General features: G+C 35.6%; 2 protein-coding genes across 9 annotated transcripts in view; one reads left to right on the top strand and one right to left on the bottom strand.

Moving 5' to 3' along the window:
• Window positions 1–15,641, bottom strand: part of fbxl13 (F-box and leucine-rich repeat protein 13) — a 129,676-nt gene that overhangs the window by 23,084 nt on the left and 90,951 nt on the right. For 2 of the 4 annotated variants that reach the window (XR_011348291.1, XM_069909722.1), the window contains exons 20-22: window positions 12,576–12,710; window positions 8,357–8,520; window positions 4,381–4,512 (exon numbers count right to left, since the gene is read on the bottom strand). Coding sequence is in view for 3 of the 4 variants with exons in the window: in XM_069909722.1 (XP_069765823.1) it covers window positions 4,383–4,512; window positions 8,357–8,520; window positions 12,576–12,710 (429 nt within the window). In the remaining variant the exon portion in view is untranslated. Of the gene's footprint in view, window positions 1–1,523; window positions 2,317–4,313; window positions 4,513–8,356; window positions 8,521–12,575; window positions 12,711–15,641 lie in introns of those variants that run through there. The other 2 variants (XM_069909723.1, XM_069909721.1) reach the window with 2 other exon arrangements.
• fgl2a (fibrinogen-like 2a) overlaps window positions 1–15,641 on the top strand; it is an 82,903-nt gene that overhangs the window by 51,122 nt on the left and 16,140 nt on the right. For 4 of the 5 annotated variants that reach the window (XM_069909727.1, XM_069909726.1, XM_069909724.1 and 1 more), the window contains 2 exons: window positions 1,104–1,238; window positions 2,449–4,235. In XM_069909727.1, coding sequence (XP_069765828.1) covers window positions 1,104–1,238; window positions 2,449–2,564 — 251 coding nt within the window. In that variant the 3' untranslated portion in view covers window positions 2,565–4,235. Of the gene's footprint in view, window positions 1–1,103; window positions 1,239–2,448; window positions 4,236–15,641 lie in introns of those variants that run through there. The other variant, XM_069909728.1, reaches the window with a different exon arrangement.

The following is a 15,641-nucleotide window of genomic DNA, read 5'->3' as shown; positions in this document are numbered from 1 at the left end:
TTTCACAGCCTATGGGATTTGTTGGTTCCATCAATTTCTATGGTGCTTTCTTTCTAATAACTTAGAAAGAATTTAATGCCTTACATAAATATTATGTGGTCTTGGAATCTTTAATTTTCATTCTAATTTGTCATGGCAAATTTAGTTACCCATTGCTGAGAATCTACAGCCTGCTCTGGCAATGTAAGGACTGAAAACAACTGAGTGTTGTCATAATAACGAGGAATATTTGAGACCTATCCATTGATGGAGGGACTGGGTACATTTGAAGAGGTTCATGTCTAATATGTGTATAGAAATAGAATGGATTCCAAACACAGTAGGTTTTAACATTTCATGAGAAACTATCGAGAAGGGGTAGGGAAGATTTTCAAATTCCTAAATAAAGATTGGTACCATTTTAGGTGGTAAAATGTAGTTACAAAAAAACTGTGTGTATGCTCTTGTAGCTTGTATGATAAAACAAGTGCAAGTGCCAGTTCTCCAATGCTGCTTTTGGCAATATGCCTTCTGGCTGTGAAGTCTGCTTGGGAATCAGGCAAGCAGACTCCAGTGCACAATCGATTCGACAAAAGGAAAAATTCTGTGATATTTTCTGTAGGCTGTATTTATAGAATGTACTGGTTAGAACTTGTGAAATTCTTGGTACCTGACCTCTTGCTTTCACTCATCATTATTCAGTGATGAATCGCATGGATTAGGTATTGGAGAAATTGTTGAAGCCCTGGGAAATCTGAAGAATCTGTTGGCTAATAATTCACTAAGTGAGGCAGTATTTAAGAATAAAGAAGTAAAATGTCAAGTAAAAATGCTCATCTTCTAGTGTATTTTCAGCATTTTCTGTTATACATTGTTCGCTTGTCTACCAGATGTTTACTAAGGAATATTTTTGTTGTTCCAAGATTCACTTCAAGCCAGTTCAGAAACTAGACCTGAAACTAGTTCTCTCACTATAGTCACCTTGCAGGGTATTTTGTAACTTTTTACTGGAGTACTTCTACCTGGAAATATATAGAACTGTTTGGACATAGTACATCTTTATGGAGAGTAAAGTATACCATAAGTTTTCTCATTTTTTCCAAAAGTTGTCTTTATCTTTCCAGGATCTATCACACTAAAAGTGCCCAAAGCCTTAAGAGCTAAACTCCAGTTATCAGGAGCTGTAGTAGAAATCAGCCCTGAGCTTTACTTGCAGGACATTGACAGTAGGACTGGAGAAGGTCATCAAACGATTCAAGGTAAGATCTTATCTCAGCATAATTCTGATAAGTTGGCCTGGAAAAACAACTTTTATATTTTTTTAAAAGGGAATTTAATTTGAATTGTCATCTTTATCTTTTAAGACATCAATGTAAAACAAAAATGTCCTTGTGCTGCAGGAAAATGTGAAAATAATTGCATTTAGATTATGAAAAAAAACAATTGATTCATTTTGGTGCATTACCTTGGCTTTAGAAGTCTTTCTCTTTAATTGTAATTTGTTATTGGTCAATTTTCAAAAATTCTTAAACAATTCAGTTCAAAGTAGTAATGCTTATAATTAGACTCTTTTGACTGGTTCAACCTTGGACAAAAAGGGGAAAAGAAATAAAATATGTCTGGTCCTGATAACAACACCATAATCTCAACCACTGTAGCTTTGACCATATAAATGGCCCAGAAATACCCCAGAGTAGTGTACTCTTGTGTTTACCCACTAAGAACTTTCTCAAGAATTATCTCATGATTTTATGAGCAAGTTCCAAACATAACAGAATCCTCCAATCCTAAATTCTACAGAAATGCATGTAAAGCCAGCATCCCAAGCATTATTAGCTTTTTAAAACTATTGAAATTAAACACACAAATTTAACCACTTAAAGAATAAATATTACATGATTGTATTGAATTAAATCAATTAATAATGTAAATAGTCTCTCCCTTTATAGCTATAAAATGAAGAGTACTGGGACTGCAGTTTCAGTTAATTTTCAGTTACATGAAACAATACAGCACAGAACAGGCTCTTCAGTCCATGAGGTTGTGCCGACGACCCATGTCAACCTACTGCACTACAATCTAACCCCTCCCTACCACACACTCATAATCCTTTTTTTCATCTGTGTGTCTATCAAAGAGTCTTTTAAATGTCCCTTATGTACTAGCCTCCACCACTACTCCCAGCTATGCATTGCAGGCATCCATCACTCTGTGTGGAAATCATCCCTAAACTTTATGCCACTCACCCTCACTTAAACAGCTATCTACTGGTACTTGTTATTTTCATCCTGTGAAAATGGTTCAAAGGTCCAGATTCCTTCACTGAAGTTATTTGAACTGGTACAGAGTAAATTGGAAATTAATAATTAGTAATGCTGAAAAGATGAAACGTCAGTGCAAATGGGATTTTTCAGGTAAAGTTTAAAAAATGCTTTAATAACCTATTTCACTTTCCCTGTGGGACTTCAGGTTTTCTGAATGGTAAAGCAGAAGGTGCACATTTAATCGAGGCTCACACAGTACATGGAATGCTGAACATAAAAAGTCAAAGTTGGATTGAATCTCTGAAATTGAACCCATTGTAATTTGTTTCTACTTCAAGTTTTGGATTTTATTTTTACAATTTTTACATTAATTTCAGCTTATGTGTATAATGGTTACAGGTTCACTTGTGCTTTAATTATTTGCAGCGAAAATCTTCTGTTTGGTCATTTCAGTGCTGTAACAATTTTATAAAGCTGTCACTAACTAGATTATTTCAGGTCTGAGCCCTTCATCAAAACTAAGAGAATAAGTGAAATTACATCTATAAAGGAGGCAAAGAAGTTGGGAACGGGGCCCAGAGGTGATGGAGTAGGAGGTCTATGATGTGTTATTCCTCATGTTTGTCCTCACCCAAACAATGGATGAAGCCAAGGACAGACCTGTCACTGCAGAAATGGGGGTGGAGGTAAAATGTTTATCAGGAAGCTCAAGTGTAGACCCTCAAACAGAGTGTAGGATTTTGAAAAGTGTCTTTGGTCTCACTGGCTACACAAAATGCAGTAGATTTGGTTGGATGATGTGTATGTGAAACTCTGCCTCACCTGTTTGTGGCCCTCTATGGAGGTGGGAGAGACGTAGGGACAAGCTTTGCACTTTCTCCAGTTACAGCAGGAAGTGCCCACGGGAGTGGATCACTTTGAAAATACTGTGGGGTGGAAAGACTGGACAAGGGAGTCTTGGAGAGACGTATCCCTACAAAAAGCAGATTGGCATGGAGAAGGGAAGATGTGGCTGGTAGGATTGCACTGATGTAGGCAGAATTATCTGAGGGTGGTGGGATGAAAAGTGAGAATCCAAGACAGACCGAGCCAAAAGCAGCAGCTGGAGAAACCAGTTAGTAGGAGAAAACAGTGAGGAACAAGATGAGAAGGTTCTTAAATTGACTGTGAAAGATGTACCCATAGAGATACAGACTTAAATAAAAGGAAGAAATAAGTTTTAAATGGAATACCTTTGAATAGAGTTTATTGTTGTACACATAGTTGGTCATAACTAACGTATGCAGCTTTCTCCAATACGACACACTACATTTCAACCTATCTCTGAGTCCGTGACAGTAGCAATTGTTATGGAGAATTGGGTGATAAGAGTAGGAAAAGAGGCCACTAACTGAATTTAATTTTAAAAACATCATTACAGCTTCTCATAATAAATAGCTCTCCTTCACATAGTTTTCCATTATCTTCAATATGGAGGATTTTTGCTTTTATTAAGAATTCATAGAGTGGCACGTGGATAATGGAGTTGAATGGTTCACATTTTTTTCCGAACATCTGAGGGCCATTGATCAGATCATTTCATCCTCGACATGCTTTGAATATTAATTTAGAACAGCTTTTTTGAATAATATTAGTGTTCAGCTATGCAACTCTACTGTTTTTGATCAGAGATGCATCAACTGATTTTGAGTTGTATATTGATATAAGGAAATCTTTAAATATGTTTGAAAGCAATTTTTGGTTTTAATGAAATTCTTTTTCATTTTCTACTTAAATCAAAAACATATGGGAAATCCTTCAGAAATTTAGGTCAGAGTGAGCAGAATGGGATTTGTTTTAAATTTTTTTCACTCAGTTCTTAGACTGACCCCCCCCCCCCCATCCCAAGAAATATCGATTATATCTTAGAATGCGTTGAGTATTGACACAGCTCTTATTATAATTACAATTTGTGTGTAAACACCAAGATTAAATTTTGATATTTTTTTCAAATTGGTGATTGTTTTTCTTCAACAATTAATATATTGTCAATATTGTGTATTTTTTTACACTGAATAGGTCACAGTTAAAGATTTTTGACACATTATTTAATACAATATATAAGGATTTCAAGCATTAATTGAAATCTTCACTACACCTTTAATTGCTTTCCTCCTCATCCTTATTCATGGCTAAGTAGTTTCCTTGTTCATCATATCCAAACCATATAGGAGGACTCTCATCACTATATTCCAATTTTTGAATATTTTTTGCTGCTTTGACGGTTTGCCTAAATTTGAGAAATAGAAAATATATTAGATGCAGTAAAAATATTCTCCAGTGAATTGTGTAGAGTACAGATTAAAGAGTTGCAAGCAGAAGAGTTTGAGAATTTTATCTAGCGGAGCATGTTTCATGCAGTGTAACATGGTTGCCTAGAAACCCTTATTGTATTGGATTCCAATGTTTAGCACAAATTTATTTGTGCTCTGATGGATTTGCAATGACCATTTTCAGTTCATGGAATGAAAAGATGAAGAAAAAAGTTATATTTGCCTTCTCTTTCCATATTCAATTACCACTTGCGTTATTTTGAACTATTGCTTGCATGGTTAATCTTTACTGAGTCTGTTGGGCTTGCGCCAAATTGCAAGGTTTTTTGCTGTGACTTGCACTCAGAATTGATTCAAAGTTGATCAAAGCTTTTTCACATAAAACCCTTCCCAGAAATAAATTGCTGATGCAATGTGTAAAAGTCCCACAAAGAGCATTTGATAAGAAATGGGGTAACAAACACATGCTTTCAATGAAGAGACTCTTGCAGTTTGAGATGCAGGAATAGTTTAACCTCTCAATGGTTCATAATCTGTCACTTCATCTTTTTTTAATAACCAGATTCTTGCTACTAAAGTACTGGAAATTTCATTATATGGGTTTGTCTTCATCTGCTTATCACTTTGAAAATACTGTAAAGACTTCCACTGTTGGATCATAAAAAATGTAAGTCAAGGCAGAAATGATAATGTGCCCAAAAGTTAAATCCAATCAAATTATTTAGTGCAACATTCTGAATGATTCATGTATTTGTTCACTTCTATAAGTTGCTACTCTGCTGGCTTGAACAGAAATTATGGTATCTTCCCTACACTTGTGACAACTATGTAGCCAATCAACTTGGGTTTTTTAAATAAGCAAGGACCATGCAACAGATCAGAAGACCCTACCCTGGTCACACTCACTCCTCCCTCTTCCATCAAGCGTAAGATGTGTGAACTTGAAAACACAAACTTCCAGACAGATAACACTTTTAAATGGGCATCACATTGGTCAAAAGATGTCTTTGCACTGTTTTAATTGTAGTTTTCTCTATATCCTGCAGTTTGTCTTTATAAGCACTACAGCCCGACACCCTCCATTTTTGTTTTATTATTGCTGTACAAAGGTTCCTTTTATTGTCACATAAAAATCATTAAAAACGTAAATTTACACAGTAGACTCAAGTCAAGGAGTCACCATAACCATTTCCCGACACCCCTAACAATAGGATAAAGAAGCAAAAGTGAGTTCCTTCAGACACACTGAGTGTCCATGGATTTGTCTCCAGTGGTCAGCAGCACTGAACTTCAGATCCAAACCTCTGATACAATCAGGAAGTCTTCAGTGCTGCGTCTTCACTCCCCCAGCAGTACCAACATTTTTTTTTAAATATATGGATTGACTTGCCTGAATAGCACACAAAACAAAACTTTTCACTGTACCTTGGTATATGTGACAAGAAACAATTCATTGCAATTCTGCACATCTACCGTACATGCTGGCTAGTTGGACTTGAGACATAATCAAAGTTTTAGAAGAGGAGGTATCATTATTTATAATTCCCATGATGTATGCTTCTCATGCATTATAAATGGATAGCTATTAAGTTTCCCACTGTACCACAGTGAATGTTGTAACTGATCCAATCTTGTCGTATGGTAGTCCTGCCATCCCAGAAATTAGTGTAAAAAAAAACCTGCAACATGTGCTTGCCCTTGTATTCAATGTCTTTTGTGACGAAGGCCCACATGCTATTTTCCTGCCTAATTACTTCCTGTGTTTAAGTGCTTGCTTTCAATGACTGAATACAAGGGCACCCAGATGTTGTGGCACCTTCACTTTAACATTTTGGGAAGTATGTTAAAGAAAATGTAATATTAATTTATCATTTACTCTTTAATAGTGAACTAGGGATTATATCTGATCATATTGGGGCTGCACACAAGCACCTATAAAATCAAGGAATTCTCAATGAAGGAGGCATCAGTTTCTGTCCATTGGATAGAATACTTGTGTTGGGGTAGTATGAGACTGAGAGCTTAAATGTTAAACATGTTAAACTTAGAGGTTTACAGTGCTCTTTTTAGAGTAATCACCTTCTGGAACATATTAATGATTCATGTGGTGGGTCTGAATTTTTAGGGCTTCAAAAACAAAAGCTCAGCAATTTCCTGAGAGGAAAACAATTTTTAATCATAGATGGTAACATGAGTGTTGGCTGCAATTAGAGGGATTTGAGGCATCTTGTGGTCTTCTAGAATGTTTCATTAGGATTGGAGGACCAAAAAGAATTTATTTCAGTTTTTGCTAAACTTGTTCCTTCAAAGTTTTACTGGAAGAGGATTGAAAGCATCAGATAAGTAGATAAACAATGCATTTACCCACCACCAGAAGAGATGGGTTTGCTCGACAAGATGGCTTCTTCCCTTCCATTTCATAAATGTCTGTTGGTCACTTCTGTTCATGTGTTTGAAGTACTTTGAATCTGAAGATAAACTGCTAAAATTGCCTTCTGAATAGTGGATTCATATCAGCATGTCTACTGTATTTTGTACCCCATGCAGCAACCTTCAGCAAGCCACTATCATTTTTAGCATTTAAGGCCCTAACATGCAGCAAAGAAAGATGAGCCCTATTCCCCACTATTGTATTGCCATAGAAATATGAAGAAAGATCTTCCTTTATGAGAAGACTTGGCAGTTCAAAATATGAGTGCCAAGATTTCAGACAATTTAGTGGAGTGAATGTGAAGAAAGCAATGTTACAAGATGTGGCAAAGATGTTTCCCATGGACAAGAGGGCACAACTTCAGGATTGTAGGGCACCCATTTAAAACAGATATGGGGGAATTTATTTTCCCAGAGAGTGGTGAACCTCTGGAATTTGCTACTACAGGTGGCTGTGGATGCCAAGTTGTTGGGTTATGGGGAGTGGAGCAAGTGGGAGAATAGGTCAGCTCATGATGGAATGGAAGAGCGTACTCAGTGGGCCAAATGGGCTACTTCTTCTCCTATCTCATAAGAACAGAGGTGAAACTGAAGTATTTTGCAGTTAGCTTCCATGTAAATCCATCTCAATTTTATGATAAATTCTTCATTTTGAATTAGCTTGCTTAGCAAGGATGGATTAAAATGAGGATAAATTGATTGACTTGCCTTCTGTTGCTGTATTCTACCCGGCAACACTTCAGGCAGACTTTATATTCAAGTATTAGTATTATTGGTGCCAGAGCATGATTTTTACATTGGATTGGGAGAGCCCCACGTGTTGCATATCCCAGTAGTTAAACAATGGCAGGAAGCTTTGCAGGTCAGAACAGCTAAAGAAAGTGATGCAAAATTCCTTTTATACTAACCTATGGGCCCCGGTGGAACACAAGTACAGCATCCAGGCTCAATGAGGATCCTTTGGAATCCTGATAACCGGCAATGCCTCTTCATTGGTGGCCAAATCCTTACCTATCGTTGGCACAGTTTTGAATCCACAACATCCCAAAGTAATGTTTCACATTTCCAACTCCTGCCCACTAGTCCCATGAAGTTCTGCCAGTTTTAGGAAGGAGACCATGAGATGCCAAAAAAGTTATCTATTTGATCTTTCCCCCGACTTGAATCCTTTCCCCACTTTCCATTTCTACTGCTGCAGAAATCTATGTTATTGTTGGGCATGCCCTTTCTCAGATTAGTAATTGGTCACACTCATTAATTCCATTTTCAGACAGAGTACTTCTTTTCTCTTTTTATTTTGATTTTGTTCTCTGTGTACATAAGCACAAAAAACACAAGACAAGAATAAGCATACGCAAAAATTATACTTACTTTGTGATCTTTGGGCAATACAGCATATTGAGGATGCGTAGTTTTTTGCAGCCTTTCTTTAAGAACTTAAATATTGAATCGGTAAGCTTGACACAGCCCGAGATGTCCAAGAAGTAAATATAATGGCAAACTCCAGCCAGGTATTGTATACTTAAGTCAGTAATCTGATGAATCAATAAATACAAAACAAATATGAAATCTCATAACTCCTGGTACAATGTTTGCATACCATCAACTGAAAGCCTACTTAAAGGATAAATTGGGAAACAGACTGAGATTACCAGAAGGAAGCAGCTTTGAATATGTGATTACAGACACAATGATAATAAAAAGATTTATAACGAACATGTACATCAAGCTGGAAGAGAAGGAAAATGATGAAATAAGCTATAAACCCAAAAAAAAGTGGTTAAAAAATTTAAACATAAAGATTAAAAAATGAAACATGGGAAAAGTTATGCTCTGGAACTATGAATATAATCAACACAAGGTTACGCGTGATACAGTATAATTGGTTACACAGGTTATATATCACGCCCCAAAAGTTTAAAAAAATGAGATCCAACATTATCAGATAGATGTTTTCGCTATAAGGAGGAAACGAACAACAGTACATGCAATTTGGGCATGTGAGAAAATGAAAAAGTTTTGGGAAGATCTAAATCAGATATTAAATAAAATCACAAAAAAACAACATACCAAAAAATCCAGAGATCTTTCTTCTAAGTAATATAAGAAGTAAAGAATTAGGCCTCAAACTGGATGAAGCGCAAAAAAGATTTATTATGATAGCCTTAGCTGGAGTAAAAAAATGTCTAATGTCAACTTGGAAATCAGAAGAGAGCCTGAGAATACAGCAATGGTACATAGAAATGAATAAATGTATTCCATTGGAAAAAATAACATATAATTTAAAATATAAAGTCACATTATTTGAACAAATTTGGGAACCGTACATGGAACATACCGCGGACCTCTACCCCCTAAAATGATAAGAAGACAAAATGACTTGATCCAGTGTGTAAAAGTAGATGACACATTTTTCTTGTTCATTTTCATTGTGTGATGACATTGTTTAATGGTTTTATTGTATTGTATATGTTGAACGTTTAATGGGTTTGGAGGGGGGTGGGAAGGTAGAGGGTAAAAAAGGGGAGGAAATGCCACTGTGTATATTTAAGAAATATTTGTATGTATTTTGATTGATATGGTTCACAGTGTGAAAAATTAAAAAAATATGAAATTTCATTTTGTAAATTGAGTATTTTGTTAAAACATTTACCATAATGCTGGAAAGCTAACACTTCTGTGCAGTACCAAGGTTGTGTGTCCATGTCTGATGCTGGAGGATAGGGGTAGGATTACAGTGCTAGAATCTTTATTTGGGTCAGGGTACGATTGGAGGGAACCTTGGGCTGTAGACACTTATGACTCTCCAGGGCATATACACACTTGGTATTTTAACTGACAAAAATTCCCTTATAGGCATTCTTAAAGACTTGGAAATTCATCAACCATTGTAAAGTCTGCAAGTCATATAAATATGTTAATTAACAGCAAGTGTAGAAGATAGCAACATCTGTAGAAAGAGAAACTAATATAGTTTTTTACACAGCCACTGTGTAACGGGAAATTATTACAAAATTCCTGCAACGCAGGCTGTGTAAAAAGTTCTGTGGCAGCCCAAAACAATTTTGCGGACTACTTGCAGTCTAAATTGAACTCAAGTTAACATTTCAACTTGAAGACTCTTCAGAGTAATTCCACTTTCAAGTATGTATTTCCTTTACATATGGAAGCCAAAACTGCGCTCATTTCTCTAAGTGTAATCTTTACAAAATTCTGTACAACTACAGCAAAAAATATTCACTTTAATGTCCCTTACATTGTATTATAGGACAATTTTACTTTTACACTGTTAAGGACTGTTATTTCTACATGTTGAGTGTTAGGATTTCTTTTGTAACCCAAAATTTACTCATTCATCAAGTGTTTCCAGAAAGTAGATTTTATTTGTTCTTCCCACATGAAACTTTTTTCCACTATCCTGTCCATTCACTTAACCTGAATGATTTCCCTTTTACCTCTCTGTCCTTTCTTGCATGCTCTGTTAATTCTTTACCTTATACTCTAGATATATGAAAACCCACTATTGCATCTACAATCTAAGGAGATATAATCTGATAGAATGCAAGGATTTGGGCTGTCAGCTCCAGGGGATTTGTTGGCTTTTCATTACCTAATTTTTGCTGAAACTCCTTAATAACATTAACCAACTGAATTTCCTCACTCTCATTTGTTCTTTGATTCCACACAGTTTGGTACAATCATTGCATTTGCTATTATGAAGATTAAAACAAAATATTTGTTTAATGCCTCAACCATTTTAGGCCAAATCTATTAAAGATGGAAATGGGTGAGATCATGGGCAATTTAGGTTCGATTTCTTATTTTTAAGATATCAGTATCTGATCTGACCACAACTCAGATTTTCAGGGTCAAATATTCTACCCATTGGTTCTGATCTTTTTTCTTTCGACAGATGTTGCCAGGCCTGCTGAGTGTTTCAAGTATGCTCTGTTATAGCACATGGGTTATCAAATACAGAGGATTTTTAGTGTTCATGGTATTTTGCTTGCCAAGAAATCCAATTAAGTGGGATTTCTGTCACACATCTGTGGACCTACAGCACTGGATGTTGACCATGAAAATTTTTGGATATGGCACTTATGGTTCCCACCATAAAACCAGAACACTTTGACATTTTTAGATAGATTTAGCTGAAACAATTCTCAATATTCATGGAGTCAGACTGGAAGATAGTAAATATAACATTATAAAATAAACAGAGAGAAAAAGAAACCATGGATCTGTTACCCTGATATTAACAAGGGGTCTTGGTGAAATATATTATTATATGGATACAGTGCATTTAGAGAATAATAATGGAATTGGGCAATGAAAATGGACGGTGCCACAAAAAAGAAACAAAATTAGAGCGTGTGATATTGTAGGTAATTGAAGATTGATTAATGGACAGAAAATAGATTGGAATTAACAGGCCATTTTGAGTTTGGAGGCTATGATTAGGATTTGTTAGGGATCCTGCTGTTCACAATCTATATCAATGTTTTGGATTAGGGCAAAAGTATAACAAATACTGTACAAGTTTCCTGATGATGCAAAGTCAAGTGGTAATGTGCACTCTAAAGAGGACGCAGAGGGACAGAATCGACAAGAATGCGAAAGATGGAATATTAATAAAGTCAACCATTTCAGTAGAAAACTAGAAATGTTGGTTTCTTAATTAGTGAGAGATTGAAAGTTGGTGTTCAAAAGAACTGAGGTCCCCTTGTCTATATTTCACTTTAAGTTAATATACAAATTCAATAAGCAATTAAGAAATACATTCAATGCCAGAGGAGAGATGTTTTGTTCCAATTATACAGAACCTTAGTAAGATCATATATGAATCTTCTATTTAGATATGGTCTCCATACCTAATGTTCCAGTTAAGGTGTAAATTACTAAAAAAATATTTGTACTTTCTCTTCCATATCCTACTGTATTTCTACCCATCATATCATTGCATTCAGTTTGAAAATGAATGGTCATCTTTAAGAAGCTATTTGTTTTGTCAGTATCATTTGTGTCTTGGGGAGGAAGAGCTTCAAAGAACTGTTCAAAATTATATCCTTAGCCACATAATGCTTTGAGATCAAGTTAGGATATGGGCCTGGCAGAGTCTGGTTAGTAGATACCTAATTCAGATGTAATTCATAGGTATTCTGAAAGATTATAAATGAAGGGACACTATGTGTTTTAATGTTGGCGGACTTGTTCTTTTCTTTAGCATACCGTATACAGTAAAACCTCTGGTATCCTCTTCATTTAAGTCATTTATAAAAATCACAAAGACCAGGGGTCCCAGAACAGATCCCTGTGGAACTCCACTATTACTGATTAGGCTGAAACAAAAATTTTTCAAGAGTTGCATTTAAACTACATGCTGGAAATACTAGCTGCTCAAAAAGAGATTAATTCCTTTGCTAAAGATTAGAATCAAAACTGGGCCAGCCAAGAATACTAAGAATGATTTGAGATCGAACTGACTTTGTTCCCTCTTGGAAAGTTACTATATTTAGGAAGGACAAATAAGGAACTAAAGCAGAAAAAAAAATATTGAAAAAAATCTATTGGTTCAATCTTCCAAGTGTACCTTTGGACATCCAGCAATGTTGAATGAAAGGAGCCTTCTGCAGCAGAAAGCCAGAGTTTTCACACTGTGATCAGACACGGAGAGGCAATGAGAGATATCCAAGTACTCCAGGTTGAACATCTTATGATAGAATTTCTGAAACACAAAAATGCCAAGTTTTTTTTTTAATTTCTTGAACATGTGCGACATTCTAATTTGAACAAATAATAAAACTGTTGCTAAATCTAGAGTCAGATAAGTACACAGTGTTTATGTAAATGAAAAGCCTGGACAAACTTAGTTCAAATGGCCAAGGCAGCAAAGGAAGTTACATTTTGTTTACTAAATTAGTCTGGAAGTTAAAAACAGAATCAGTAATTAATATTGTGATAGACTACTTGGCTTCTTTGGAAGTGGGGGGGCCGTGAGTTGGATTTGTAAAAAATAACTGCCATTCATATCCAATGAATGCCCCGTTGTAATCTAGATAGCTTTCAAACGCTCTCTTAAAAAACATCAAAAGTGGGGACTGTCACATAAATCCTCAGATTTTGCCAGAAATGAAATTATGCAAGGTTTGTGCTTTCTCATAGCCCAATATACTAATCAGTAAAGCCTCCTAAATAACCATTAGATATGTGCAATCATTATCTACTTTCCCTGAACACCATTTCTCACAGACTACTCCATTAATTATGATCTGCTTCCACAATTTCCACCTATGTGATTAGGAACCTAAATTCGCAATTGCCATGTCTCTGATCAGACGATCGTGGTCTACTCAAATGCAGTCCTATGTTACTGGCTCACCATCTGACAGAACAAGTTGGTCAAACAGGTTATTTCTGTGCAGGAATTTAACAGAAATAAAGCTAAGGAGCCGCACTGTATAAAAACTGCAAAACCTTCATGTAATCTGTTCTTTCAGGTTACTTGACCTCAGAACTGCTATTCTGCAAGCATTATCTTGAATATATTTGAAAGCTAATGGACACAATGTCAATTGCTATCGTTGGTATCTGCTTTCTATAATCCTTTGGGATTTCTTTCATGATGATTTTGTTTGACATAAGATTTACAAATTTTAAGGTTGTGTTTTTTATTTCTTCACAGTCTAAGTTCCAAGATCTGTTTCAATGTTTATGGTTGAAATAACCATTTAGATTCAGACGCATCAAAGAATCTACATAGCTTTTTATTTTTCTCTAATAAAAAATCCATATCCATTAGTGTCCACATCTCAATCTCTGTTCTCCTCCATATTTTATTCAATGCTTCAAGCAACTTTGAGATATGGAATACCCAGAAATGTCCAAATATAAAATTGTAGTTTCTGAAAGTTCAAATAAATCCAACTAATGGGATGAACAACTGTGTGAGAGAATAAAGAGTTACAGGTTGGCAATAGGGGGAGAAATGCAGATCAGTTGGCATCACCAGGTGATCTGGAGTCTGGTAACAGCATGCAATACATAATGTGGTGCAGTAGATGAGCAAACTACCTGATCACTTGGTTGAGGTTTAACTAAAGTTTGTTGGGCTGGAAAGAAACAATCCCGTTCCTCTTAGCCTAGAGACATGAATTTAATGTTGTAACAAATGTTTCAAAGGCTGAAGTCACAGTGAATATGATTTTCTTTTAAAATGAGCTTAAAGTGAAGGCATGCAACCTCATTAAATAACTAAACTATTCTGTGGGCTAATTGTCCTGCATTATAACTGGAAATATTGGGTTTTGAGATCATCTTGGTTCCTGTTACAGATTTTCTTTTTCTTTTGATCTGTAATACTATCCGAGCCCATATATTTTGAAGATTTGAGATTCAGCCCATAATTTTGATTCTTCAATGAGCAGCATTTCATTCAGCTATATTGTGGTTACACAAGGAAACCTCAAGGTCTGGAAAATATCATCCTCAATTGCCTACTGCAATTCAGATGGAAAAGTTTGCTTTTCATTCTAAATTTGAACTCTGAATCTACCTTGTAAATTTCATTCAGATGACTACATTATTTTTAAATTTTTCATTCTGGATTTAATATGACAAGTTCAAGGTTTTAAATATGACTGGAAATATTGGGGTTTTGAGATCATCTTGATTCCTGTAACAGATTTTCAAAGGTCCATGTATGTTCATTTGAACTGTCTGATTTAATCAGTGATATTTCCTTCAGAATTTTCACTTTGATATTTCACAAAAGGAAATGAAAATCATACATATGAAAATAGAAATACCAGAGGACTCCCTGTGTGGTGCTCCTGTAAGTGACTGGGGACAATAACTTACTGCATTATAAAACAAAATAATACTATGAAAGAGTGATAGATTCTAAAGATATTTTAGACACGTATTAGGAAAATATCAATTTCTAAGTGTGGCTGAAGAACATTGAGTATTTCAGGCAGATCAGAGAGAGCCAGGTTATATTTGCAGGGCATGTCCATTGAAATTGACAGAACTTTTTTTCTTGTCTTGGAGATTTCAATGGATATTATTTATATGGATTTTCAGATTTCTCTAAAAATTTGAATTAAACTTGAAGATCTTTGAAATGGTGATATAGTGATCAAGTTAGGAAACCGCCTGTGCTGCAACATCCATGTTCTCAATGGCTGAATGTAATTTGTGACAATATACAGGGATCTGCATTGAGACTTCAACTATTTACTGTAAGAGAACCTGCATTTAGGAGGAGATCTGCAGGAATGTGGTGTTGAGGACAAGACTGGACAGGATCTTCATGAAAGGTGAAGTAGGCACAAGGACTGCATGATCTATTCCATCTTGGTGTAGTCCACTCTTGTTTCTTATACTACCTACTTCTGTGAATGGCTTAACAAAAGACTGGAATGAATGTATCCAAATTTTCCAATGAACCAAAGAAAGGTTGTAAGTAATACTGATAAAACTACAAAGAACTAAGCATACAAACTAATGGGTTTTTTGAAATTTAGAAAATTAAGGTGAGGGGGGGGGGGGAAGGACTGATTGAAATTTTGAATAGTTTGGGTTGAAACACTTCTTCTAGCTGGCAGAACTAATAAGATAGCCAAATCAGCAGTGTAGATCTGACCAGCTTTCATTC

This window comes from Narcine bancroftii, chromosome 13 (assembly GCF_036971445.1).
Source record: "Narcine bancroftii isolate sNarBan1 chromosome 13, sNarBan1.hap1, whole genome shotgun sequence".
Classification (NCBI taxonomy): domain Eukaryota; kingdom Metazoa; phylum Chordata; class Chondrichthyes; order Torpediniformes; family Narcinidae; genus Narcine; species Narcine bancroftii.
The sequence above is the reverse complement of the archived record's forward strand: the minus strand, read 5'-3'. Positions and strand labels throughout refer to the sequence as shown.